Below are 27,248 nucleotides of genomic sequence, written 5' to 3'. Positions count from 1 at the left end.
CAATCACAAGGAGCATAACTTCTGAAGTATGGCTAAAGTGGGGATGTCCTCTAACCCACAGAAGGTTCCCCAAACTTTTGCTTAACTTTGCTCTCCGACAGCCTTCTCTCTGCCAACAGAACTACCTCACCTCCCACTCCATTCCCTCTCCTCTTCCATTTCCACCCCAAACCCATTCTTACCCCTCCTCTCAATTTCTTTTCACACAGAACCCTCTACCTTCTTCCAACCCCAGAGTCCAATCTCTCCTCTGTTTCCCATCCTGTCCTCAATCTTCCTCATGCCGCAACCCCCAGTCCACACCCCCACGTATCTGGTTGGGTTGGGTGGGCCGATGTTGTAGCCCACCAGTCATAAACAGGAAAACTCCCTTTTAAAATTCCAGAATACATTCTGATCACTGACTTCTTACCAGTAGATCTGTTCAACTCTTGAGGCCAAGTATTTGGCCAGTTGTGAAACTAACAATAATGAATAGATAAACTCGTTCTTCAGCAGATTCTTAACATCAAATCTAAAACAAGCTGATACTTCAAAAATGTAATTTTATTTTAAGAAATCAGCTATTCAAGAGAAAATGGGTGGCCATATCTCCTACAAACATCTTGTTTGAATTGAAAATTAGCAAAGCTAGTGAGAGATTCAAGTATTCCATGATCGTTTTAACAAAGTATTTACAATTTTAATTGCAGCATCTCTACTCAATGATTAGAAATATGCAGTTAAAAATAAAAGAGCTAAAATTATGTAAACTCAAGGCTGTATTGTTGGAAAAATAATGAAGTGACCATTTTTGTCATACAAATAATTCTTTGGGCTCGTATGTTCAAAAGGTAAGTAACTGGGATTACATTTTCTGATACTTTGTCAGTAGTTTATATCCCATATAGATCACGGGTATTTTTTCTCAATTCATTAAGAACCGTGGACAATCTCATAGTTTTCAGCCTCGCAATTTCCTTTACAGTATACAAGCCAAGTCCTGGATGGGAATGGGAACAAACACTTTTAGAGACCTGAAAGCAAAGGAAACATGCATTATATTCATGTTAAACAGTGACCATTTTGAGCATTGCAAAGAGAACCAGATAAAAATATCAAGTGGAAAAAAGGAGGAATTTGCACAAAGCAATTTTTTAAATTCTGCTGCATTCTCTCTCTTTTCTAAAATGGTAAATTAGGTTCCTGGCCCTGGTCTGTATTTCACCCATTTCCTTTTCCAGCACATATCAAGAGCACGAGGAGTGGCTAAATATCTAAATAAAGATTAATTAATGTGGGATATTCACTGCTGCCTGTTATTGTATCTTTACACAATGGTCCCAGTTAGTAAACTGACAGTTCAGGACATTTGGAATAGTATTGGCAGGGGATAAAGTCTATAATATCCTAGATTTGGTGCTCAGCCTGCTTGCTTTTAACCTGAGCACAGACAGTGCATCTTGGCCTCAAGTGGGGCTCCTTCAGAATAATCATATTATTCGAGAAGGCATAAAACATACTCAAGGATTGATATGTTTTTGTTGTCGGCCCATATTCAAGGGAGAGTTAGGAAAACTGAATATAAAGCTAGATTGCTATCTGATCATTCACCCCTGTTATTAGCAATAGAACTGGAGGACATCCCACCAAGAACATATAGATGGAGGTTAAGCTCCATGCTACTTAAAAGGCAAGAATTTAGAGAATTTATCGAATGCCAAATTAAAATGTACTTTGAAATAGATATGGAATCAGTGAAAGACAAATTTATATTATGGGATGCAATGAATGCCTTCATCAGAGGGCAGATAATGTTATGTAACTAAGATGAAAAAGGACTAGAATCGGGAAATAGAGTAATTGGAAAGGGAAATAGTAAGTACAGAAAAGGAACTAGCAACAAGGGATGATATAACAAAAAGAAGAGAATTTGCGGAAAAAAAAATACAAAACATTACAAACGTACAAGGTGGAGAAGAACATAATGAAAATAAAGCAGAAGTATTATGAGCTAGGAGAAAAAACATACAAAATATTAGCCTGGCAACTTAAAGCAGAACAAGCTAAAAGAACTGTATTGGCATCAAGGAAAAAGGACAAACAAATTACATATAATCCAATGAACAATTATACCAAACTGAGAACAAAGGGAAAGATGATAAAATAGAAGAGTTTTTAGCTAAAATTGAACTGCCGAAATTGCAAGAAGAGGAACAAAACAAACTGATAAAACCATTTGAAATAGAAGTACAGGATATATTAAAAAAGCTGCCGAACAATAAAACGCCTGGAAGGATGGATTCCCAATAGAATTCTATAAAACATTTAAAGAGTTATTAATTCCTCCTCTCCTGGAAGTAATGAACCAGATAGAAGAAACACAAAACTTGCCAGATTCATGTAAGACAGCAATAATTACAGTAATACCAAAGACGGGGAAGGATCCACTAACACCAGCATCATTTTGACCAATATCTCTACTTAATTCAGATTATAAGATAATAGCGAAATTATTAGCAAACAGATTGGCCGATGTGTACCAAAAATAGTAAAACAAGATCAAACTGGATTTATTAAGAAAAAACAAACAGCAGATAATGTCTGTAAATTTATTTATCTAATTCATGCAGTTCAAAGAAATAAGAAGCCAACAGTGGCTGTAGATTTAGATGCAGAAAAAGCCTTTGACAGGGTAGAATGGAATTATTTATTCAAAGTATTACAGAGGCTTAATCTACCAGAAAAATATATTAATTGGATTAAAGCATTATATAATGGACCATTGGTGAAGGTAACAGTAAATGGATATGTATCGAACCAATTTAAATTAAGTAGGTCAATTAGGCAGGGATCTCCACTATCTCCCTCGCTGTTCGCTTTAGCAATAGAACCATTGGCAGAACTGATAAGAACAGATAATAAAATAAAAGGGATAAAAATAAAGGAGAAGGAGTATAAAATCAGTTTATTTGCAGATGACATCATAGTATACTTAACAGAACCAGAAATATCAAGAACTACATAAGGAATTGAAGGAATATGGAGAAATATCGGGGTCAAAGATCAACGCAAATAAAAGTGAAGTGATGCCAATGAGTAATGTGGATTATACAGAATTTAAAAAAGAATCACCATTTAAATGGAAAACACAAGCAATCCGATACCTAGGTATTAGATTAGTTAATAATTTAAACTACTTGTATAAATTAAGTTATCAGCCACTAATAAAGAAATTGCAGGAAGACTTAGAACATTGGAAAGAATTACCGCTAACGTTGATAGAGAGGGTAAATTGCATTAAAATGAATGTCTTCCCAAGGATACAATACTTATTTCAATTGTTACCAATTCCCTTAACAGAGAAATTCTTTAATGAACTAAAGAGAATAATAAGGAAATTTATATGGAAAGGGGGAAACCGAGGATAGCGTTACATAAATTAACAGAGAGGTACAACCATGGTGGTTTGCAGTTACCAAACTTTAAAAATTATTATAGAGCAGCACAATTAAGGTATTTATCAGATAAGGGCAAAAACAGTTTGGATTAAGACAGAGCTTGATAAAAAAGGGGAGAAGGTACCAGAACATATACTTTATAAGTGGGATGAAAAGCTGGTACGATATAAAAGCTCACCAGTATTGCATCATTTACTCAATATATGGAAGAAGATTCATATGAAAGGAAAAAAACAAATTACCAACTACCAAAATTATTATTGACGCAAAATCAACTAATCCCTTTCACAATAGATAACCTTTCCTTTAGAGAATGGGAGAGAAAAGGGATTAAAAGAATAGAAAATTGTTTTTTGGGAAATAATTTATTATCATCTGAACAAATGAAGTACAAATATGGAATAACTCATGGTACAATGTTTGCATACCACCAACTGAATACCTAATTAAAGGATAAATTGGGAAGCAGACTGAGGTTACCAGAAGGAAGCAGCTTTGAATATGTGATTACAGAAATAACGATAATAAAAAGATTTATAACAAATATGTACATCAAGCTGCAAGAGAAAGAAAATGATGAAAGAGCTTTAAACCCAAACAAAAGTGGGAACAAGATCGAAACATAAAGATAAAAAATGAAATATGGGAAAAGCTATGCTCCGGAACTATGAGAAATATAATAAACATGAGGTTACGCATGATACAATATAATTGGTAACACAGGCTATATATCATGCCCCAAAAGTTAAATAAATGGGATCCAACATTATCAGATAGATGTTTTCGCTGTAAGAAGGAAACAGGAACAACAGTACATGCAATTTGGGCATGTGAGAAAGTGGAAAAGTTTTGGGAAGATCTAAATCAGGTATTAGATAAAACAAAAAGCAACATATCAAAAAATCCAGAGATCTTTCTTCTAAGTAATAAGTAGTAAAGAATTAGGCCTCAAACTGGATGAAGTGCAAAAACTATTTATTAAGATAGCCTTAGCTGTAGCAAAACAATGTATAATGTCAACTTGGAAATCAGAAGAGAGCCTGAGGGTACAGCAATGGGAAATGAATAAATATATTCCATTGGAAAAAATAACATATAATTTAAAAATTAAAGTCACATTATTTGAACAAATTTGGGAACTGTACATGGATCATAACAGAGAGAGCCTATCGCGGACCTCCACCCCCTAAAATGATAAAATGAGAAGACGACAAAATGAACTGACCCAGTGTGTAAAAGTAGATGACACAATTTCCTTGTTTATTTTCATTGTGTGATGACATTGTTTAATGGGTTTATTGTATTGTATATGTTGAATGATTAATGGGTTTGGAGGGGGGTGGGAAGGAGGGAGGGAAGGTAAGGGGAAAAAAATGGGAGAAAATGCCACTGTGTATATTTAAGAGGGAAATGTTTGCATGTATTTTGATATGGTTCACAGTGTGAAAAATAAAAAAATTATTAAAAAAAAAATTAAAAGATGGTGTACTAAATACCTCTTTCCAGTAGATACAGAGAGGGACGTACCAAAACATACGGCATGAAGTTCCTGCCTGAGTTGTACATTTATCACATTTAGAGAATATATTGGGATAAAATTTAACTAATTGAACTTTGGAGAAGAGGGCCCTGTGGACCTCTTTAAATTGTAATAAGGAATGTCTAGCACAGAGAGAGGATGTTTCAAATTAAAGCCTCATGAATCTTTAACAAACAGCAGCTGAAAGTCATGTTCCCAAACTTTCTTAATGTTAGATAAATCTTAAAAGTAGTTCATAAAGGGCTGAAACAGTCCTTTCTGATTAAGTCTAAAATTATATACTTCGCAGATAAGATTAAAATCTAAATCTTAGGGAAGCCTCAATGTTAAGGAGTTTAAGAAACTCCTAATCTGTACATAGCGGGAAAAAAAGTTGATTAGGTAATTTAAATTTGGCAGATAATTGCTCAAAGGAAGCAAAGTTTTGGTCTGTATAGAGGTCCAAGAAGGAATGAATATCTAACCTGGACCAATATCCAATGTCTTGAACCTAAGGTTTTTTTTTAAAAAAAAAGGAATTATGTAAAATTAGACTTAATTAATAAAAATCTATGATAACCAAATTGCTTTCTAAATTGGAACCAAATGCGCAAAGTATGCCTAACTACCAAATTATCAGTTAATTTGGAGAGCGAAAAAGACAAATGTACTCCCAAGTATTGAGATAAGAGAATGCCTTTTAATGGATTTCATCTCTAAGTCAATCCATCTTGTGCACCTGAATATTCATTACGATGTATCCAAATAATGATATACCTAATGTTTGCTGCAGTAATAAAGTCTCAAATTAGGTAATACCAAGCCCCCCTTGCTTTTAGTATTTTGAAGGAAACAATTTTGGAATGAGTGAACCAATGGACTTAATTTTGACTCCATCACAATCCCATGTGGTCGTTTTTGCTTCCCTGATTGTCAGAGGCTCATTTTACTGCGATGGAAAGATGTCGTTCCTCCCACACAAATACAATGGTTATTGGGTTTGATGGCCTCCCTCTCTAGAGAAAGTTAGGTGTTCATCTACTAAAACAAGTATTTTTCCCCCTCTCTTTGGGTTTATTTTTTAAAAATTATTTTCAAAATTTATAAATCAATTATTTTTTGGTCTTTTTTTTCCCCACTTTTTCATTTTTTTTCTGAACCTAATAGTTTTGAAATTAGTAGTTGATGCCTGACTTTGATAGTTACTCACTCATATAATAGATTGGGGTTAGAAATTAATTAAATAGTCTTGGATTTTTTTATTTTCCTTTTTTAAAAATCAGTAACATGGATCATACGTATCTTGTTTACTGTTCCTAACTATTTGTAATTTTATTTTATTGTTACCTGAACATTATATCATATGCATCTATGTATCTGATTTGTTTTTTCAAAAACCAATAAAAAAAATTGAAAAATAAGGTGTTTGGACAGGTACTTGGATAGGAAATCAGTAGAGGGATTCCAGTTTCAATGCAGGCAAATGGAATTAACATAAATGGCACCAATGACAGCAGGAAACAGTTGGACATGATTCTCTATGAACTTTCAGTATTGCCATTTTAAAATAGACAGATTTTCAAAGGGGCACCAGAATTCTATAGCTTATATATATTGCAATGGAAGACCTGCCTTTTGTTTTTATCCTTGAAGCAACAGTTTAAGCAATGATATAAACAAAATATAACTGACCCCTCTAGGTAAGAAGTACGGTGCATCGGTCTCTACGATGATCCGTTCTATTGGGATTTTCCTGACTGCATCCTTGGTTACACCAGCAGTTAGGTAGGTGATCAGGGCTGTGAATCCAACTGATAAATTTGAAAATTCCTGCAGAAATGGTTCAATCACCTCATAAGAGCCCATGAAACAATGCCTGCAAGGTGAAAACCATACATAAAAGCAAACACAGCTTGCTGAAGTTTTTTTACATTTAAAAAAAACTTTATAATTTTGGTCCATGGCCCTCCTAAACGTACTGAGGTCCCAGGGAGGCCAGGGTGGGGGTGGCCCTTATTGAGAAGGGCTGTTCTAGGATATGGCAATATACACATGGTAATAGTTATCCAAGTGCTGGAGGGGGGGGGGGGGGGAAATTCTCTTGAGCAAACTCGCCAAGATGTTACAGGTCAAATTCACTTCATTGCAAGATCTGCCCATTTGCTGAGGTTTTCCTAGACTTGTTTTATAAGAGGTTTACTGCAACACTGCAGTCTTCCAAGAGGGAGTGGAACCACTTCCAAGCCTAGGACAAACATTACACCCAAGAAATAGCAAATAGTCGCCCAAATACCCCAATGAATCTACATCGCACAGTTTGGAGGATGGGTATAAACCAGAGAACCCAGATGAAACTTGTGCGGATACGAGGAGAATAGACAAACTCATTGTCGGATTGAAACCCGGGTCACTGGTGCTGTAATACCATCGCACTTACCACCACACTAACCGTGTCACCCCAAGCAAGTATAGATAATCAATCTGACCACGATGTGGAATGGCTCAGACTTTTTGTTATATTTTCATTTCCACTAGGACCTACTTATTCTTTCTAAGCTTGCACAATGAGGAACAAGTCATGTCTGTGGAATCTTTTTACTCTGGAACCAGTTCCTTTACAGCCAACCAAGATCAAAAATCACCACCTACAAGTTCTGTGTATAACCTACCCCACAAGAGCAAAGACTCAAGATTATTCTGTGGGACCTTCATCATCTTGAGTCACAGCCGAATCATGATTTTATACAAAAAAAAAAGCCAAAGCATAATTAGAATGACATTTTACCTGTGAATTCTGTAGTCCTTTGGCACATTGCATTTCATTATCTCAAGAAGGTCTTGGTCTGCATCCCTGCAGTGGATGACAAGTGGCTTCTTTAATGCTACCGCAAGTTTTAACTGTCTCTCAAAGACCTGGAATGAAGAAGAATCTAATTATTGAAAAATATTTAGCTCCCATATCTATTTACCCTTCCTGACCATCACACCCTCTCTCACAATCCTAGATATTCTCCTGGCCCACATGCACCAACTGAGGAAATAGGCATGTGTTAGCTACTCAGACAATAGAAAAGATGCCAGATGATATTCAAAGATCGTTTTTCAGGTCAGTTTTAGCTCAAAAGTATCAATTAATCATCAACACTAAAGACCTGCAAAATGCTTGCATTTGTGGGACTTGTTCGTAAACTTGTCAGGCAATTTCTATACAAGCAAAACTATCCAACTCTTATAACATAATGAAAACATGAAATGCACTATCTAAACTCAAGTTAAAATTTAAATGTAGACATACAGCACAGGAACAGGCTCTTCTGGCCCGTGAGCCCGTGCCGCCCAAATAACCAATGACCCCCATATGGTTTGAATGGTGGGAGAAAACTGGAGCACCTGTAGGAAACCCATGCAGGCACAGGGAGAATGTAGAAGCTCCTTACAGATAGTGCCTGATCCGAACCTGGATTGCTGATGTTGTAATAGGTGTTGCGATATCTGCTAGTTGAAATGTAAATCTGGAGAAAGCAGCATATAAAATTTGTCACCTGCATCTGGATCTAAAAGGTGGTCTGCTTCCTATCAGTCTTGCAGTTAGATTTGCTGTAATTGCCTGTCTGTTCATCAAAGAGTCCCAAGATGAGAGGTAAAGAAAAAAAAGCATTCAATGATTTGGAAAGCTTTCCGGGATGGGACAATCACGGCAGAAACAGTGTTTTCCATAGTTAGGTAAGGGTGGAGGGTTGGGGAGAAATAATAAAATGAAAAGTTAAATATGCAAGCCCATTCTTAACTTTCTTAGATCTTGTAAGGTCCCAAGTATAAACCACTGGAGTTGATAATTGTCCACGTTAAGCAAATCTAGCTCTCTTATGCCTGCATCAATGAAGCAATTAAACATACCCGAGTATTCACAAATAACTGTGAAGCCAAATATCCCAAACATTATGGTGCCCTTAAATGAGGGGACTACATGGCCAAACCAAAAAGTATACAAATAACTGATTAAAATCTGGAATGTGCACTTTAATTACATGTGAATTGTTTGATTACAAAGTTAAAAACTGTTGAGTACAGGGTAAATAAAGGAAAAGAGTATCCTTGTCCCAAACATTATGGGTGGCGCAGTATTTGTAGAGTAATTACTATTTAATATTTATTGGGCTGATTGTTTTTAAATTTAGATATCCATAACAGTAACAGGCCCTTCTGGCCCATCAGCCCATGCTGCCCAACTAACCTGCAACCTCCATATGTATTAAAGGGTGGGAGGAAACTGGAGCACTCAGAGGAAACGCATGTAGACACGGGGAGAACGTACAAACAGCACTGGATTCAAACCAAAGTCACTGGCGCTCTAATGACATTGCGCTAACTTCTATGCTAACTGTGCTGCTCAGTGATTTAAAAAAGTTCCAGGAACTGTTTGGTCAAAATTTTTAGCTTTAAGGCTTAATTATCAGAAAACTTCACAATGCTTCTTGCACAGTACATGACCAGAAATTCCTAGACTGAAAAGCTATGGTGAAATTTGCAAATTCCATCATATTCAGTTAACACCAAGGAATTTCTAAACTGAGATGACCATTTTAATGGACAAACGTAGATGCAAGTGAGCTGCAGCTTTATACTTAAAAGTTTGAAACATTTAAAAAAATTTTTTTAATCATTTAAAAAACATTTTTAAATGTAATCTTATTCATGTTATAAAATCTTAAATAAAGTTTAAAAAAAAGTTTGAAACACATAATTTGCTTTAATTACATAAATCAACTGGACATTTTGTTCCAGGAGTAGTCCCAGTTCTGAGGTTAAATACTGCCGAATTGCTGAGTGAAAAGAAACCACAAGTGAGGCAGGTTTGGGGATACTGAAAGTGGCTTTGGAAAAACCTCATTATTCTAGCAGCGGTTTGAATGAGAGCAAAGACTGCATAGAGGATGAGCAAACTCACCACAGCAGGGGGCATTCAAGCCAGGAAGAATAGAGGACAGCAAAGTGAGAACAGATATTGTTTTCTGCATCCTCCAATTGTGTGGTCTTCCTGATGCCAGAGTTGAGAACACTTCCTCAAGGCTGGAGTGGATACTGGAGTGAAAGGCACAATGACAAAGGAGGAAGTTCCACTGCAGGAGCCATTAGGATCCAAATTGGTGGGTGTCGGGGAACTAGCTTTCAATTCCGAGCACAGTGGCATCAATACTGGGGAAAGGAGGATCTGGTCTGTAATGGCAGATTTCGCTTCAGTCTCATTGGTGACAAGCAAGACTGCAGCTAAGGTTTTAAACAAATTATTGAGCATAAGATGGAGGGAAAGGGTTCTAGTGAGGGGGAAATCTAGCCTTTTAGTACCGAGTCAACACTAACCATCAAGCGCCCATTTTAGAAAGTTAAAGTTTGTGTTAACTGTGCAGGCGGGAAAATATGAAAGGGCAACCAGAGTCAATCAGAAAGGGACAGGGTAAACTCACACAAGTACAACTCCAAGCTTTGTCAAAACAGGGAAAAATGAGAATAGGCAGTGATGGCTCTTAATTTGAATGCAGGCAAGAATAGATGAATTTATGGAATAAATCGAAATGAATGATTTTGAGCTGATAGTTGTTAGATGCATGTGATTAAGGCTGGGAAATATTTTTTATTTTAAATTTACACCAACAGGCCATTTCAGCCCTTGATCTGTGCTGCCCAATTGCACCTGGGGTAAACTAACAGGGAGAATGTACAGACAGCACAGGACCCAAACCCCAATCGCTGGCGCTGTAATGCCATTGCTGTGCCAACCATAGCTATTTCAGGATATCTAACTTATACAAGTGAAAAGCAAAATGATGCTCTAAAGACTGAATATTAGTTTGGGACAAAGAAAGAGGATTGGTTCAGTGGAGTCTGAGAAGCAATATTGGGCAGAAACCTTAGCTGGGAGTTATCAATCAATCATATCGGACAGACACAAAATAACAAATCACCCAAGTTAAATGAAAATTGCCCTTACAAACTCCAGATTAAATAGACAAAATTTGTTTCTGAAAATCAAACTGATGATAGTGTACTTCCCAATATTTATAAAGAAAAACAATTGGTCAATTTAAATGATCACAAACAATACAGGTACCAAACCTTTTATCTGGAATTCGGAAAATTGGCACTTTTTTCGGAAGATGACATCTGATCAATAAAGATGAAATCACGCCCCGAAACGCCATATACTGATGGCTGTCCAACGTCATGGCACTTTCAGTCAGCTCAGCGGAGGCTCAGTGGCCATTGTTGCTATGCATAATCCCCATTGCAGCTGAAACAGCTGTACTAGTGCCAGCACCAGGGGAACTGAGAAGGGGGCCATTCCCCTGATGCTGGTACAGCCGGTGGGGGGGGGGGGAAGAAGAGACAGCAGCGTGGCTCAGTGGGGGGAGAGACGGCAGCGCGGCTCGGGGGGGGAGGCGGCAGCGCGGCTTGGGGGGGGAGGCGGCAGCGCGGCTCGGGGGGGAGGCGGCAGCGCGGCTCGGGGGGGAGGCGGCAGCGCGGCTCGGGGGGGGAGGCGGCAGCGCGGCTCGGGGGGGAGGCGGCAGCGCGGCTCGGGGGGGAGGCGGCAGCGCGGCTCGGGGGGGGAGGCGGCAGCGCGGCTCCGGGGGAGGCGGCAGCGCGGCTCGGGGGGGGAGGCGGCAGCGCGGCTCGGGGGGGGAGGCGGCAGCGCGGCTCGGGGGGGAGGCGGCAGCGCGGCTCGGTGGGGGAGGCGGCAGCGCGGCTTGGGGGGGAGGCGGCAGCGCGGCTCGGGGGGGGAGGCGGCAGCGCGGCTCAGGGGGGGAGGCGGCAGCGCGGCTCGGGGGGGGAGGCGGCAGCGCGGCTCGGGGGGGGAGGCGGCAGCGCGGCTCGGGGGGGGGGGAGAGAGACTGCAACTCAGCTCGGGCAGGCGAGGAAGGGGGAAGAGCCGGCAGTGTAACTCTGGCGGGCAAGCTTAAATGGACCAAAATAAAAATTATTCTGAAATCCAGAAGATTCCAAATAATGACACGTGTCTGGTTCCAAGTTAGGTACCTACATTTAGCAAATACACAAAAATACTGGAGGAACTCAGCAGGTCCCCCAATGTCCATAAGAGGTAAATACTGTATATATAAATGATATTTTAGACACGGATAACTTGAAGAAGGGTTCAGGCCCAAAATATTGATTATACATCTGCTATGGAGTTATGAGGCCTGCTGAGTTTCTCCAGTATTTTTGCATTTTAACTGCAATCACAGCATCTGCAGACTTGTTTCACTTCAATATATACACACACAATTTTGCAATTTTTTGGCAAAGTCTCATTACCTTCCTTCCACACTTTCCAAGTCAAATCATTTCATTTGTCAGTGAGCAAATTGTCCCACCAGCTCTTCCTTACCTGCTTTTGTTTAGGGATGTCTGTAGAACATTTATAGGAGTAGTCCAAACCCATTTCTCCAAAAGCAACAGCTTTCGGATGCCTCAGCGCTTGGATAATTGTGCCTTCCTGTGAATTTGTGTAGTAGCGAGCAAAATGCGGATGGCAACCAAAAGCACCCCAGACGAGTGGTTCTTCCAGCAAGTTTTCCCACAGGTTCCCAAGAACCAGACTGCGAGGGTCACAGAAATCTGTGATACACCCATGAAACTCAGTTGGAAACGTGCTGTTATAAACTTGCATAAACTTTGAAAAAGATCCTTTAAAGGATAATTTAGAGTATAAAAAGTCCAGATGGCAATGTGTGTCCACAAAACCCTCCCTTTGGTAATTCAATTCCCAGCTTTGTTCACCCAGAGCCTCTGAATAATTGCCCAAAACTTTTGAATTTTCCAGTGACGAGTTGAAGGAACCTTTACTAACATTCATATTATTGCTCGAATTGAACTGATGTCGAGAGTAGCCTAATGACTCAAAAGACAACCTATTGCAAAGACCAGACTGTGAACCTCTTGAAAAATGTCTTGAATGGCTTGGGAGAGATTCTGTTCCATCTTCATGAAAACTATCGTAACAGAAGCCATCCTTAAAACTGCTGGACAGCAAAGATCGCTGAGGAGTTTGTGGGCTTGACCAACTTTTTGAATATGGATGGGAAGGAGTAGAGTACATTAGAGCTGGTTGTGCAATACATTTGGTGTTGAATGGAGTACCAAGTTTGGAACTTTCCAGGTCATCCGTTGGACTGGAATCTTCTTGTGAAAAAGTAGCTATTATAGAGGTGTCTTTGATATCAGACCAGTCACTTCCAAAGGATGCATCCTCGTCAGAGTCCAATGTCTGTTTAAAAAAATGCAAGTTAGGTCAAAAACTTGATTTGATCAAGTCCAAAACAAAATAGTGAGGTGTACGTTACAGTCAGAGAGTTCATGAAGGTCTCCCCACCCCCCCCCCCGCCCACAACTTTTAATTCCTCAATTAGGTAGAATTCTATTTAATTTTTTTTGCATCCGCAGTATGTCTTCAGCCTTCATATTTACTTTGGAAATCGAATCTAGAACTATTGTCTCACTGAGATTTATTTAAAATCACCATTAAAATTCAACATAATTTATATTTCATCAAACTAATATTCTATTAAAATGTAGAAAGCTTTTTCCTTATTCACTTGGAATATCATATGAACTCTACTCATCCTCTTCATTCAGGTTTTCTTAAACGATGATTACTGGTCAAAAAATGCAAAACCCCAAAATTGTATCAGGAAGTGGCGAATTTAAAATGTTAGGTTTAAAAAAAATGTATATTCAAAACAGAAGGACACATCCAAAGAGTGGAAAACTGAGTAATCCCCGTCACATTTAAAAGTACCGAGGAAGTGCTAAATGTGTTTTCGCTAGACAAATATCTGTAAACTAGGATCGATCCAAATTACTTTTTTTAATGGTCAGCATAGACATAAATGGCAGTACATATCTACAGAATCACCTCCCAGTTACAGACATTGTGTTTAATTCATGATTATTTTTGGCCCGTCAACCATCACGTCGATATTCCCTCACAACTTTCTGTCATCAGAAAGTCACAATGCCTCTTGTAATCCATCCATTTGAACACCACTTCCTCCTGCTTTGTTTCCAATTCATCACATAAAAACAGCAGTACCTTCACATCCTTCCAAACATGATGAAACTACTCTAAAGCTCTGTTTTATCCCTTTGAACAAACTATTACAGTTGAATTTCTCCTTTCTAATTCTCCATTAGGTGTATGTTTTGGAATATGTCAGACAATGTTTATCTAAACCAGCCATTCTCAACCTCTTTTTGGCTATGGCCCCCCTGAGGACTCTGCTCAAATGGGCCCCCTTCCCTGTGAAGTAGACAAGTTTAGTTGGTTCCATTCTGCTCTCCTACCTACTACAGGTACACAATCCTTTATCCAGAACCCTTGGGGGACAGTGTGTTCCGAATTTCAGATTTTTCTGGATTTCAGAACAAAAGCCACCTGGCCCAGATTTAAGCCCACCCGAATTGTGCTGCTGTATCCACCCCCACCGAGTCGCGCTGCCATCTCTCTCCCCCTACCCCTGCCCACCCAAGTTGCACTGCTGTTTCCCCCCCTCCCTCCCCCAACCTAGTCGTGCTGCTGTCTCTCTCTTTCCTCAATTATCTGCTGTATCAGCACCAGGAAAAAAATGCCAATTTTTGGAGCTTTCCAGATTTTAGACGTCCGGATAAAGGATTGTGTACCTGTACATAAAAATATTGAGGATTTCAGTCTGTTACCCCCGCCCCCACCCCTTCTTAAAATGTATGGCCTCCGTTGAGAATGGCTGATCTAAATATCCATCTGTAGAATGAGTAAAATTGTGTTATTTTATATAAACTGTGAATACCTTGCAGCCAACACTCTCATTTTCTGGTAGGAGATTATAACTTCTTTCTTTCAGATTTGCCTCAACTACAGTAGCAGACACTAGCTTGGCGTTCCACCTTTTTTCTCCGTCTTCTTCACTGGCCTTCAATCCACTATTCCACATTTGCTCCACAGAATTATTTTCAACAGTAGTTTCTTGTTGTTGACTGCTTGACGGAGACCAACCAACACAAGTTGCTTCTTTACTCTGCCTGTCACCTTTTGTTAGAGATTTGGCTGGTACCAACCTAGCCGATGTCTCTTCCACATGCTCAGCATCTCTGGCAGGGCAGTGCAGCCGCTTTTTCCAGAGATCTTGGCCAAAAGCATCTGCTAAGGCTTTAACGTAGAGAACTTTGGCACCCCGTGTTGGCGCAGCCCTTTGAGTCCTTTGCTGAGTGATAACGTTGTCATTTCTTGCCTGGAATGTGGATTGTGAACTTCGTTTTGTGGAACTGCTTAATGCTGCAGATGGACTTCTTTCAGTTTCCACTTTCTGCAACTTGTACAAACAGTGAAATAAATAATATTGTTAAAACTAAAGAGCAACTTACAGTGATTTTGTTGTTAAAATGTAGGGATTTTGTTTATATACATTCAACCAAAATAATCATTTTTTTTTAAACATTGTAAACTTTGGAACTCAGAGTAATATCAGTCTTTATGGCAATTCCTTTAGAATCCCCAAATTTAAATAATTTTTTTTGTTACCTGATTAGGTTTGAAGTAGATTTCATTTACATTTTAATTCCATACAGTTATCAATTTTAAAAAAGCAGGCTGCAATTTCATGGCAGACTTTTGTTAGAGTGCAGCATTTTTAAGATCACTATTTTAAAACATTCATTTTGATTTCTCACATTCTTTGATCCAACAGAAGTTCTCTGGGGGCAAATTAGAGCATCTCTTAAAAATTGGTGCTGGAATCACAATGTGCCACGATCAGATCCCCTTGGAGTTCGGGGAAGAAAGGTGCGAGAAAATGTAAAATGGAGCGCCATTTGAAATTGTTTGAATTTGAGACCAATGTGACAAATGATGCCAGCACAAAGAAAACTGTGTAGATCTTCTAAGAAGTTCACCAGGATGTTGCAGGAGTATTAACTATCAGGAGAAGTGTACAAACTTAAGATTCTTTTCTCTGGAGCATCAGAAGCTGAGAAATTACCTAATAGAAGTATTTACATTTATGAAGCATAAATAGGGTAAAGAGTCAGAGTGTGTTTCCCAGGGTCACTGACAAAAGGCAAAGGAGGAAAAACCAAACACCCAACCCCAACCAACCAATTTTCCCCTGCAGCCGCTGCAACCGTGTCTGCCTGTCCCGCATCGGACTTGTCAGCCACAAACGAGCCTGCAGCTGACGTGGACTTTTACCCCCTCCATAAATCTTCGTCCGCGAAGCCAAGCCAAAGAAATAATAAATACTAGAGGGCATAGGTAGGTAAAGAGTCAGAGAGTGTTTCCCAGGGTAGTAATAACAAATACTAGAGGGTGTAGGTAGAGTAAAGAGTCAGAGTGGGTTTCCCAGGGAAGAAATAACAAATACTAGAGGGCATAGGTGAGAGAGGAAAAATTTAAAGAAGAGTATTAAGTGCCTGAACCACACTTCCAAGTGTGATGATTAAAAATATCAATAGCAAATTTTAAGAAACGTTAAGACAAACACATGAACAGGCAAGGAGATAGTGGAATAATGCCCAGAGGGGAGTAGTTAGGCTGACATAATGGGACAAATGGTTTATTGCTGTGTTACCCAAGGGTCTTTACTTCATATTTGCGGTACAGATCACGTCCCAATACACACAACACTTGTACAGCGCCCAGGTTTGAATCCAGTGTGGTCTGTAAGGAGTTTGTATCTTCTCCCATTGTCTGTGTGGGTTTCGTCCTGGTGCTCCAGTTTCTTCCCATCCATCAAAACATATTGGCGATTGTAGGTTAATTGGGGTATTTGGATGGCATGGGCTCGTGGGACGGAAGGGCACGTACCCATGCTGTACGTCTAAATAAACTTTAAAATTCTCTTGCATTATCTCTGCAAGACTAAATCTGCACCATCCGATTCATGAACTATTCACCTCCACAAAAAGCTCCCCTTTATTTCCTATTTTAAATTTCTTTTAAACACTCACATTATAGAGTTTAACATTTAAGAAAAATTTAGACAGGTACATGGATGGGAGGGTTTGGAGGGATACGGACTGGGTGCAGTTTAGTGGGACTCAGCAGAATAATTGTCCAGCACAGACAAGAAGCGCCATATCTGTGCTGTACTATTCCCTACTTCTTTAGTTCTATTTGTACACTACAGAAATAGACTCATTGATCCACCACGTCCACCCTGACCATTTTCCCCATTTACACTAATCCCATTCATATTCTTCTATGTATGCCACGCGTGTTTATTAAAGACAGTATAACAGGCCCTTCGGTCCACGAGCCCGTGCCACTCAATGACACCCAACTGACCAACTGTATGGAATCCCATGCAGACAAGAGAAGAACATACAAACTCCTCACAGACAGTGCAGGATCCGAACACCGGTCCCGATCGCTGGCGCTGTAACAGCGTTGCGCTAACAGCTATGCTAGCCCGTTGCAGGTTAATTTGGGTGCAAATGTTCAGAATGGCTTCTACAGTGCTGCAAATAAATTTAAATTTAAGAAATACTGCATTTTTTGAGCAGCTAATTCTTTTGCACATTATGTTGAGTCAGGATAAATGCAATCATCAAATTAATATAGAAAGGATTCAGTAAGTTCAGCTACAAATATATGTCACTTTCACACTAGTTGATGGAGTAAATACTGTGATAAAATACCTTTTCAGTCTCTGTCCTCACAAATCTATGCGGGTGAGCATTTTCACCAGACAAAGTTTTCTTACGTGAATAACTCTTATTCTGTGGATCTGCACTGCAGAAACTGAAGATTTGTGAAGTAGTAAAATTTTCTGAAGAAATTATATTTGACATGGCATTCATTTCTTCACTGCCATCAACTGACTCACATCTTTTGGAAATTCTCTGAACAATTTTCCTGGTGGGATTTGTGTGACCACGTACTGAGCCACTGTTAAATACTGCACCACGATTGCCTGCTTGGTCCAATGGCAGCTCAGTTGCACATCTACTGTACTTTGATGGAGAGGCATCCCATCTGGACATCTTATGCTTCTGACCACTTGGTTTTATCATTGGCTTGCTGCAACGAAAAATATCTCAATCGTCAAGCATTCAAAGACCCTCAATTCAATAAATGATAAAGCAAATAATTCCACGGAATGAAAAGCAACAATCACGTGCATATTGCTAATATTTCAATGATAAATATGAACAGTTGAGTCATTATTAGCTGTTGAATTCAATGCTGAAGACACATGAGAGCCTGCAGATGTTGGAATCTGGAGTAACACACGATTTGCTAGACTCAGAATGAAGAACTCAGCAGGTCAGGCAGCACTAGAAACAAAAGGGATCATCAACATTGTGAGCCAGAACTTTCAGCCAGTCCATATCCCCACGTCCCGTTCTCCCCCCACCCCCCCCCAACCCCTCCCATCCATTTCCTTCTCCCAGCAAATTCAATGCTGAGTCTTTAGACTTTGTTGTAACTGTACAAGAGACAAGTCAGATGTCAGAATGAAAGTGGATGGAAAATTAAAGTGACAGGCTTCCAGCTCAGTCTTGCAGACTCAATGCAGAGGGAAAATCTTGCTGGGGGCCAAGTACATTGAAATAAAGGCCTTGTTTTCTTTTCACCTCATGTAACACATTTTTTTTTAATGTAGTCAGTAGAAGCATGGAAGAAACCAAAACTTGACTGCTTCACAGGGAAATGGGCCCATTAACTGAGCAGTATCCTGGGGGGGGGGGGGGGGGGGGATCCATAGCTAAAAGAAGGTTGAGAATGGCTGCTGCACTAGATTATAAGAAGAGCAAGAGAATTGCAAGATCTGTTTGGAATCTGAATGTGGGAAAGTAAAATGCAAGGTGTTGCAAGTGCTGTCAGGTGAATGGCTGGCAGAGGAGTCAACCAAGAGGTTATAAAAGGAACAATTCCTTTAAATACCGAGGGATAGATGCGTCTGGTTGTGACATTGTATTGATGGTGGGGAAATTATTGAAGTACAATCTGCTGAAATGTAGACACTAGTGAGGTGGAAAGCAACAAGGAAAACACTATCTTTCACTCTCTGAGGAGTTGAGAGGTGTATGAAACTGTCAATATGTGATTTCAGGTTCCATCAACAGATGTATTCAGGAAACCACAGTTCAGGGAGGACTAGGCCCAACTGTGGGTGCTTGATGGTCAGTGTGGACTTGTTGGACTGTTTCCCTGTGGTATCTGTCCATGACTATCACTCTTTCAATTATCACACACAAAAAAAAAGATGATTTGGGCCCATGCAAATTCCCAGAAATACACCTTTGATTTGGGAAAAAAATGAGATTCGAAAAAGCTGTTCAATGCAAGAGAATATACTGGCAAGAAAAATGTGCTGTAGAGATGAACAGGATGAAGTTCCTCAAATCATCTCCAAATGGGATTGAAGGAAGTTGAAAGGCTTGTACAAGTGGTCAAAACAAAAGAGAGGATTGTGGCTTCAGGAGGAGGAAGGATACCCCACAACACCTCCTTATTAGTCAAGAAGTTGCAGGAGTGCCTACACTTCTAAAGGCAGTTGAGGAGGCCACCATCCTAACATTGTCTACAATAAAGAGGGTTCTGGCTGGATGCATCATCATGTGGTATGGTAGCTGCAAAGGATCAGATCAGAGGTCAGCGTAGAAGGTGATTAAAACTGTTTAGAAGATCACTGGGGTTTCCTTCCCTTTATCTACAGGGAGCAGTGCTTAAAGAGGGCTCAGAGAATCATTGAGGACCCTTACCATCCAGCCCACAGTAGCTTTGGGACACTACCATCAAGGAAGAGGCACAGTAGCATAAAAACCAGGACTGCCAGACTGGGAAACAGCTTCTTCCCACAAGTATAAAGTGTACAAAGAGAGAGAAAATGCATATATACATGTGTGTGTTTACATACGTATATATGGATATATGTATACATGTGTGTATAGATGTGTACATATGTTCGCGTGTGTATGTATATATACACAAACACACACACAATATTGTAGCGAACAAGACGACCTTCAGATAAGATGGGTCCCCAGTCTCAGCCTGAATTTCATGGTTTTATCATTCATTGGGTGTATTAAGATGACCCCCTCCCACCAATGTTGGCATGGCGAGAAGGTGGATGTTATCGTAGTTTCCAGCAGAAAAAAGAATGAAGCAAGTTTCAAGTTAAAAGTCATTGAAGTGACCAAGGAATCTCCCAACTGTGCTGCTACAAGGACATTTGCCATAACTGAGAAGTTGAGAAAGAATGACGATGTTTTAAGAAAAATTCCAAAGAAACAATGTTCATTGAGAGTTGAAAAATCACGTCGCGGAAAGGGTACTTGAAGAGAGGCAAGATCGCTACATGGTCACAAGAAATAAAATCAGAACATATAGTGGGCAAGGTCAAGCCCAGAACACAGTAAAGGTTTGAAAGGTAGAGTCGGCTGGAGCAACCGTTTCATGAACAGGAAAAATCTGGTAATACGACACAAAACAACAATGTGTGGAACAGGCAATCGGGTAGTTTACGCAAAGAACGGAGTTTGTAGGTCTGGGATTTGTTTTGCAGATAACACTAAAAATGTTAGCACAAAATAATACTGCGATTGCTGATACACCGGGTAGTTCGACTTCTTCATTGCAACCACTGGATGTCAGCTTGAACAAGTCATTTAAAGATCGTATTTCTGAAAAATGGAATGATTGGACAAGTGACAAAATATCATTAACCAAAGCCGGGGTAATGCATCACTTGATATGCTGTGTGATTTTGTGATCAAACCACAGGATAAAGTGAAAGTGAAAGTAGAGACTGTAATAAAATATTTCCAAAAAAAATGGAGCATCTCTCGTGCAATGGATAATACGAAGGATGATTTATAACAATGAAGCTGAAGCCGATTCGTCGCATTCAGACTGAAGCTGAAGCCAATTCGTTGCCTTCAGACTGGGACCCAAATGATGACAGTGTAAGGGACTCATTTGGTTCTTTCTCCATTTGTTAGGGGTGTTGAGCTCACGGCAAACTTTTTGTTGGCCTTGCGGCAGACAAGACTTAAAAGGCTAACATGCATGCCACATTTTTTAATGCATTATTATGAGACAAAAGGAATCTTAAACCTTTTTTCTCATACCTTGATGAAGGGCTCAGGTCTGAAACATTGGCTACCTGTTACTTCATGTAGCTACTACTCAAACTGCTGAGTTCCCTGGCACTTTTCTGGATTGCTCACCCCTTTCACCAGTGTTCCAGAATCCTCTAAATTCACCAACTCGCCCTGTTCGACTCACTGCAGTTCTTCAATTCATTTTCACTGCCTATCCACCAGAACACACTCAACGCTCACCAATACAAAATTGGCAAACACACATTTACCTTCAGTCTTATTTGAACTTCATTTAAACTCAAGCCTGCCATAGAACTCATGCGGTCTCTTACCAAGCCACTATCTTGAACTCACATTCACGATTTCCTCCTCTTGAGATCACCGTCACTCCCTCACACAAACTTTCACATCACTCCTTTCACCTCCGTCTCTCCCCCATGGTCACTTCCCCTGTTAACTCTTCCCATCACGACCACACAGTCTGCATATCATTCTTCACCAGACACCAGGTTCGAACTCTCCAACATCCCCATTATCCCACATTTATCAACCAATAAGCAGAAGTCCCACCAACCCGGGCTCGAATACGGCTCTGAATGGAAGGAGTTTGCACCTTTTCTCTGTGTCTGCGGGGGTTTCCTCCCACCAATTAAAATACACGGAGTTTGGAGATTAATTGGGGCATTTGGATGGCACAGGGTTGTGGGCCAGTAGGACATGCTACCATGCTGTAGGTCGAAATCTAAAATTTAAATACCATCGTTCCCCATGTCCCCTCCTTGCATACCCCCACGGTTCCTGTGATCCCTCCTCGTGCACCTCCTCGCTCCCCACATCGCCTCCTTGCGTGCTCCCTCGCTTGCTGTGACCACTCCTCGCTCTCACCCTCACCCTCTGACCTCTCCTCTCATGCTCCCTCTCCCCATGGCCTTTCATCCCGTACTTGCCATGTCCCCTTGCTGACCGTGTTCCCTCCTCGTTCGCTGTGATCCCTCCTCTCTCACTCCAAGTAACCTTCCACACACCCCCACTTTCTCCGTGTCCCTTCAGTGCGCTCCCCCTCGCTGCCCATGAACCCTCACTCCCCATGACCCTTCCACGCGCTCCTACTCACTCCCCATGTCCCCTCACTCTGTTACTTCAGTGCACTCCCCCTAGCACCCCGTCCCCTCCAGACACGCTCCCTCGCACCCCGTGACCCCTCCAGACGCGCTCCCTCGCTCCCCGTGTCCCCTCCAGACGCGCTCGCTCACTCCCCGTGACCCCTACAGACATGCTCGCTCACTCCCGTGTCACCTCCAGACGCGCTCCCTCGCTCCCCGTGTCCCCTCCAGACACGCACCCTCGCTCCCTGTGTCCCCTCCAGACGCGCTCCCTCGCTCCCCGTCCCCTCCAGACGCGCTCCCTCGCTCCCCGTGTCCCCTACAGACATGCTCCCTCACTCCCGTGTCACCTCCAGACGCGCTCCCTCGCTCCCCGTGGCCCCTCCAGACGCGCTCCCTCGCTCCCCGTGGCCCCTCCAGACGCGCTCCCTCGCTCCCCGTGGCCCCTCCAGACGCGCTCCCTCGCTCCCCGTGGCCCCTCCTCGCGCGCTCCCTCGCTCCCCGTGGCCCCTCCAGACGCGCTCCCTCGCTCCCCGTGGCCCCTCCAGACGCGCTCCCTCGCTCCCCGTGGCCCCTCCTCGCGCGCTCCCTCGCTCCCCGTGGCCCCTCCTCGCGCGCTCCCTCGCTCCCCGTGGCCCCTCCAGACGCGCTCCCTCGCTCCCCGTGGCCCCTCCAGACGCGCTCCCTCGCTCCCCGTGGCCCCTCCAGACGCGCTCCCTCGCTCCCCGTGGCCCCTCCAGACGCGCTCCCTCGCTCCCCGTGGCCCCTCCAGACGCGCTCCCTCGCTCCCCGTGGCCCCTCCTCGCGCGCTCCCTCGCTCCCCGTGGCCCCTCCAGACGCGCTCCCTCGCTCCCCGTGGCCCCTCCAGACGCGCTCCCTCGCTCCCCGTAGCCCCTCCAGACGCGCTCCCTCGCTCCCCGTGGCCCCTCCTCGCGCGCTCCCTCGCTCCCCGTGGCCCCTCCAGACGCGCTCCCTCGCTCCCCGTGGCCCCTCCAGACGCGCTCCCTCGCTCCCCGTGGCCCCTCCAGACGCGCTCCCTCGCTACCCGTGGCCCCTCCTCGCGCGCTCCTTGCTCCCCGTGGCCCCTCCAGACGCGCTCCCTCGCTCCCCGTGGCCCCTCCAGACGCGCTCCCTCGCTCCCCGTGGCCCCTCCAGACGTGCTCCCTCGCTCCCCGTGGCCCCTCTTCGCGCGCTCCCTCGCTCCCCGTGGCCCCTCCAGACGCGCTCCCTCGCTCCCCGTGGCCCCTCCAGACGCGCTCCCTCGCTCCCCGTGGCCCCTCCAGACGCGCTCCCTCGCTCCCCGTGGCCCCTCCTCGCGCGCTCCCTCGCTCCCCGTGGCCCCTCCAGACGCGCTCCCTCGCTCCCCGTGGCCCCTCCAGACGCGCTCCCTCGCTCCCCGTGGCCCCTCCAGACGCGCTCCCTCGCTCCCCGTGGCCCCTCCTCGCGCGCTCCCTCGCTCCCCATGGCCCCTCCAGACGCGCTCCCTCGCTCCCCGTGGCCCCTCCAGACGCGCTCCCTCGCTCCCCGTGGCCCCTCCAGACGCGCTCCCTCGCTCCCCGTGGCCCCTCCTCGCGCGCTCCCTCGTTCCCCGTGGCCCCTCCAGACGCGCTCCCTCGCTCCCCGTGGCCCCTCCAGACGCGCTCCCTCGCTCCCCGTGGCCCCTCCTCGCGCGCTCCCTCGCTCCCCGTGGCCCCTCCAGACGCGCTCCCTCGCTCCCCGTGGCCCCTCCAGACGCGCTCCCTCGCTCCCCGTGGCCCCTCCAGACGCGCTCCCTCGCTCCCCGTGGCCCCTCCAGACGCGCTCCCTCGCTCCCCGTGGCCCCTCCTCGCGCGCTCCCTCGCTCCCCGTGGCCCCTCCAGACGCGCTCCCTCGCTCCCCGTGGCCCCTCCAGACGCGCTCCCTCGCTCCCCGTGGCCCCTCCAGACGCGCTCCCTCGCTCCCCGTGGCCCCTCCTCGCGCGCTCCCTCGCTCCCCGTGGCCCCTCCAGACGCGCTCCCTCGCTCCCCGTGGCCCCTCCAGACGCGCTCCCTCGCTCCCCGTGGCCCCTCCAGACGCGCTCCCTCGCTCCCCGTGGCCCCTCCTCGCGCGCTCCCTCGCTCCCCGTGGCCCCTCCAGACGCGCTCCCTCGCTCCCCGTGGCCCCTCCAGACGCGCTCCCTCGCTCCCCGTGGCCCCTCCTCGCGCGCTCCCTCGCTCCCCGTGGCCCCTCCAGAGGCGCTCCCTCGCTCCCCGTGGCCCCTCCTCGCGCGCTCCCTCGCTCCCCGTGGCCCCTCCAGACGCGCTCCCTCGCTCCCCGTGGCCCCTCCAGACGCGCTCCCTCGCTCCCCGTGGCCCCTCCTCGCGCGCTCCCTCGCTCCCCGTGGCCCCTCCAGACGCGCTCCCTCGCTCCCCGTGGCCCCTCCAGACGCGCTCCCTCGCTCCCCGTGGCCCCTCCAGACGCGCTCCCTCGCTCCCCGTGGCCCCTCCAGACGCGCTCCCTCGCTCCCCGTGGCCCCTCCTCGCGCGCTCACCTCATGACCCCTGCCGTGGCGGACTCGGCCTTGTCCTCGCCGCTCGGTCAATCCCGCGGCCACTCGTCCACTGTCTCGCTGCAGGCGGGACACGCACTCCCTGCCAATGGAGAACCTGATCGAAACGGAACTGGCAGAGAGGGGCGGGGCTGGGAGGGGCGGGGCGGGAGGAGAGGGGGCGGGGCCAAGTGTGCTCACGCCGGACCCATCACAAGGGACGGGAGGTGGAGGGAGGAGGTGCAGCGGCAGCAGCGGGAGGGATGAGGAGGACTCGGGTTGAGTGGGGGGTGCGTGAGGGGGATGAGGGGGAGTGGAGGGATGGGTGGATAGTCGGGGGATTGGGGATAGTCGGGGGATTGGGGGGGGAATGGTGTGGTGAGAGGGATGAGGGGGAGTGGGATGTGGGGGTAGTCGGGGGAATGGGGTGGTGAGAGGGATGAGGGGGAGTGGGATGTGGGGGTAGTCGGGGGAGTGGGATGTGGGGGTAGTCGGGGGAATGGGGTGGTGAGAGGGATGAGGGGGAGTGGGATGTGGGGGTAGTCGGGGGATTGGGGGGAATGGGGTGGTGAGAGGGATGTGGGGGAGTGGGATGTGGGGGTAGTCGGGGGAATGGGGTGGTGAGAGGGATGAGGGGGAGTCGGATGTGGGGGTAGTCGGGGGAATGGGGTGGTGAGAGGGATGAGGGGGAGTGGGATGTGGGGGTAGTCGGGGGAATGGGGTGGTGAGAGGGATGAGGGGGAGTCGGATGTGGGGGTAGTCGGGGGAATGGGGTGGTGAGAGGGATGAGGGGGAGTGGGATGTGGGGGTAGTCGGGGGAATGGGGTGGTGAGAGGGATGAGGGGGAGTGGGATGTGGGGGTAGTCGGGGGAGTGGGGTGGTGAGAGGGATGAGGGGGAGTGGGATGTGGGGGTAGTCGGGGGAGTGGGGTGGTGAGAGGGATGAGGGGGAGTGGGATGTGGGAGTAGTCGGGGGAGTGGGATGTGGGGGTAGTCGGGGGAATGGGGTGGTGAGAGGGATGAGGGGAGTGGGATGTGGGGGTAGTCGGGGGATTGGGGGGAATGGGGTGGTGAGAGGGATGTGGGGGAGTGGGATGTGGGGGTAGTCGGGGGAGTGGGGTGGTGAGAGGGATGAGGGGGAGTCGGATGTGGGGGTAGTTGGGGGAATGGGGTGGTGAGAGGGATGAGGGGGAGTGGGATGTGGGGGTAGTCGGGGGAATGGGGTGGTGAGAGGGATGAGGGGTGTGGGATGTGGGGGTAGTCGGGGGAGTGGGGTGGTGAGAGGGATGAGGGGGGGGAGTGGGATGTGGGGGTAGTCGGGGGAGTGGGGTGGTGAGAGGGATGAGGGGGAGTGGGATGTGGGGGTAGTCGGGGGATTGGGATGGTGAGAGGGATGAGGGGGAGTGGGATGTGGGGGTAGTCGGGGGAGTGGGATGTGGGGGTAGTCGGGGGAATGGGGTGGTGAGAGGGATGAGGGGGAGTGGGATGTGGGGGTAGTAGGGATGAGGGGGAGTGGGGAGGATGGGGATGAGGGAGTTGGGGGATGGTAGATGAGGGGGTGTGGGGAGGATGGTGGATATGGGGGGATGGGGGTGTGGTGGGGGGAGTGGGGAGGATGGGGTAATGAGTGGGATGACGGGGAGTGGGGAGGTTGAGGGGGAGTGGGTTGCTGAGGGGAGTGGAGGATGAGGCGGAGTGGGGAGGATGGGGTTGGGGAATGTTGGATGAGGGGGGATGGGGAATGGTGGATGAGGGGGGATGGGGGTGTGGTGGGGTAGTGGGGAGGATGGGGGTAATGAGTGGGATGACGGGGAGTGGGGAGGTTGAGGGGGAGTGGGGATGACGGGGAGTGGGGAGGTTGAGGGGGAGTGGGGAGGTTGAGGGGGAGTGGGGAGGTTGTGGGGGAGTGGGGAGGATGGGAGAGTGGTGGGGATGAGTGGGGAGGATGGGGGGATGAGGGGGAGTGGGGGATGAAGGGGAGTGGGGGGGATAAAGGGGAGTGGGGGGGGATAAAGGGGAGTGGGGGGGGGATAAAGGGGAGTGGGGGGGATAAAGGGGAGTGGGGGGGATAAAGGGGAGTGGGGGGGATAAAGGGGAGTGGGGGGGATGAAGGGGAGTGGAGGGATGAGGTGTGGTGGGGGGATGAGGGGGAGTGGGGGATAAAGTGGAGTGGGGGGATGAGGTGGAGTGGGGAGATGCAGGTGAAGGGATGGGAAATTGTGGGGAGTGGGGTCAAGGGAGGTGGTGGGAATTACATATTGAAAATGGATTCAGGAGGAGTCACGTGATGGAGTAGTGGCCGGTGGGGGAACTCCAGCCCTCTCCAGAAAAGTTAAAAAAAGATAGAGAAAAAACAAAGGCACAAACATAATAACCATAACAAAGTGAAAGTAAAAGTGTGGAGAAAATGGCAGCGAAGAAAGAATAACCAAAAACAACGGGAAGAAAAGAAGAAGGAAAGACGTCGGAAGAAGAAGGTGAAGGCCTTACCTGTACGAGGAGGCCTGCCGTGGAGAAAGAAGTCCCGAACTCGGGACTACAAAAATGGCTCACGGAGCCAAACAAAAGTGTGCAACCATGCATGCGCGAGGATTTGCGCAT

General features: G+C 45.7%; 2 protein-coding genes across 4 annotated transcripts; both read right to left on the bottom strand.

Moving 5' to 3' along the window:
- Positions 1 to 743: 743 nt before the first annotated feature.
- On the bottom strand, positions 744 to 24,810 carry tatdn2 (TatD DNase domain containing 2). Of its 3 annotated transcripts, none has more exons than XM_069939891.1 (7): positions 24,652 to 24,810; positions 17,626 to 18,007; positions 14,781 to 15,302; positions 12,344 to 13,222; positions 7,745 to 7,872; positions 6,652 to 6,835; positions 744 to 1,016 (listed from the first exon to the last, which is right to left on the bottom strand). In XM_069939891.1, the coding sequence occupies exons 1-7, from the start codon at positions 24,654 to 24,656 to the stop codon at positions 876 to 878; spliced, it is 2,241 nt and encodes a 746-aa protein (XP_069795992.1). In that variant the 5' UTR covers positions 24,657 to 24,810; the 3' UTR covers positions 744 to 875. The 3 variants fall into 3 exon arrangements, with proteins under 3 accessions (XP_069795992.1, XP_069795994.1, XP_069795993.1); XM_069939893.1 differs by having other exon boundaries at positions 744 to 982; XM_069939892.1 differs by having other exon boundaries at positions 14,781 to 15,296.
- Positions 24,699 to 27,248, bottom strand: LOC138765368 (uncharacterized). The gene is made up of 3 exons (XM_069942409.1): positions 27,138 to 27,248; positions 24,850 to 26,316; positions 24,699 to 24,800 (listed from the first exon to the last, which is right to left on the bottom strand). Exons 1-3 carry the CDS (start codon positions 27,246 to 27,248, stop codon positions 24,699 to 24,701), a joined length of 1,680 nt encoding a protein of 559 aa, XP_069798510.1.

This window comes from Narcine bancroftii, chromosome 5 (genome assembly GCF_036971445.1).
Source record: "Narcine bancroftii isolate sNarBan1 chromosome 5, sNarBan1.hap1, whole genome shotgun sequence".
Lineage (NCBI taxonomy): Eukaryota > Metazoa > Chordata > Chondrichthyes > Torpediniformes > Narcinidae > Narcine > Narcine bancroftii.
The sequence above is the reverse complement of the archived record's forward strand: the minus strand, read 5'-3'. Positions and strand labels throughout refer to the sequence as shown.

What these genes read in the sequence shown, in the direction of transcription:
- tatdn2 (XM_069939891.1), bottom strand. An exon ending in TGAGGACAGAGACTGAAAAG is followed by an intron (nt 15,303 to 17,625) that starts GTATTTTATCAC and finishes TGTTTGTACAAG; the next exon opens with TTGCAGAAAGTGGAAACTGA. An exon ending in ATGAGAGTGTTGGCTGCAAG is followed by an intron (nt 13,223 to 14,780) that starts GTATTCACAGTT and finishes TTTTTTAAACAG; the next exon opens with ACATTGGACTCTGACGAGGA.
- LOC138765368 (XM_069942409.1), bottom strand. Translation starts at nt 27,248, where the DNA reads ATGCGCAAATCCTCGCGCATGCATGGTTGCACACTTTTGTTTGGCTCC. An exon ending in CGGCAGGCCTCCTCGTACAG is followed by an intron (nt 26,317 to 27,137) that starts GTAAGGCCTTCA and finishes CACTCCCCTCAG; the next exon opens with CAACCCACTCCCCCTCAACC. An exon ending in TCCCTTGTGATGGGTCCGGC is followed by an intron (nt 24,801 to 24,849) that starts GTGAGCACACTT and finishes CGCCCCTCCCAG; the next exon opens with CCCCGCCCCTCTCTGCCAGT.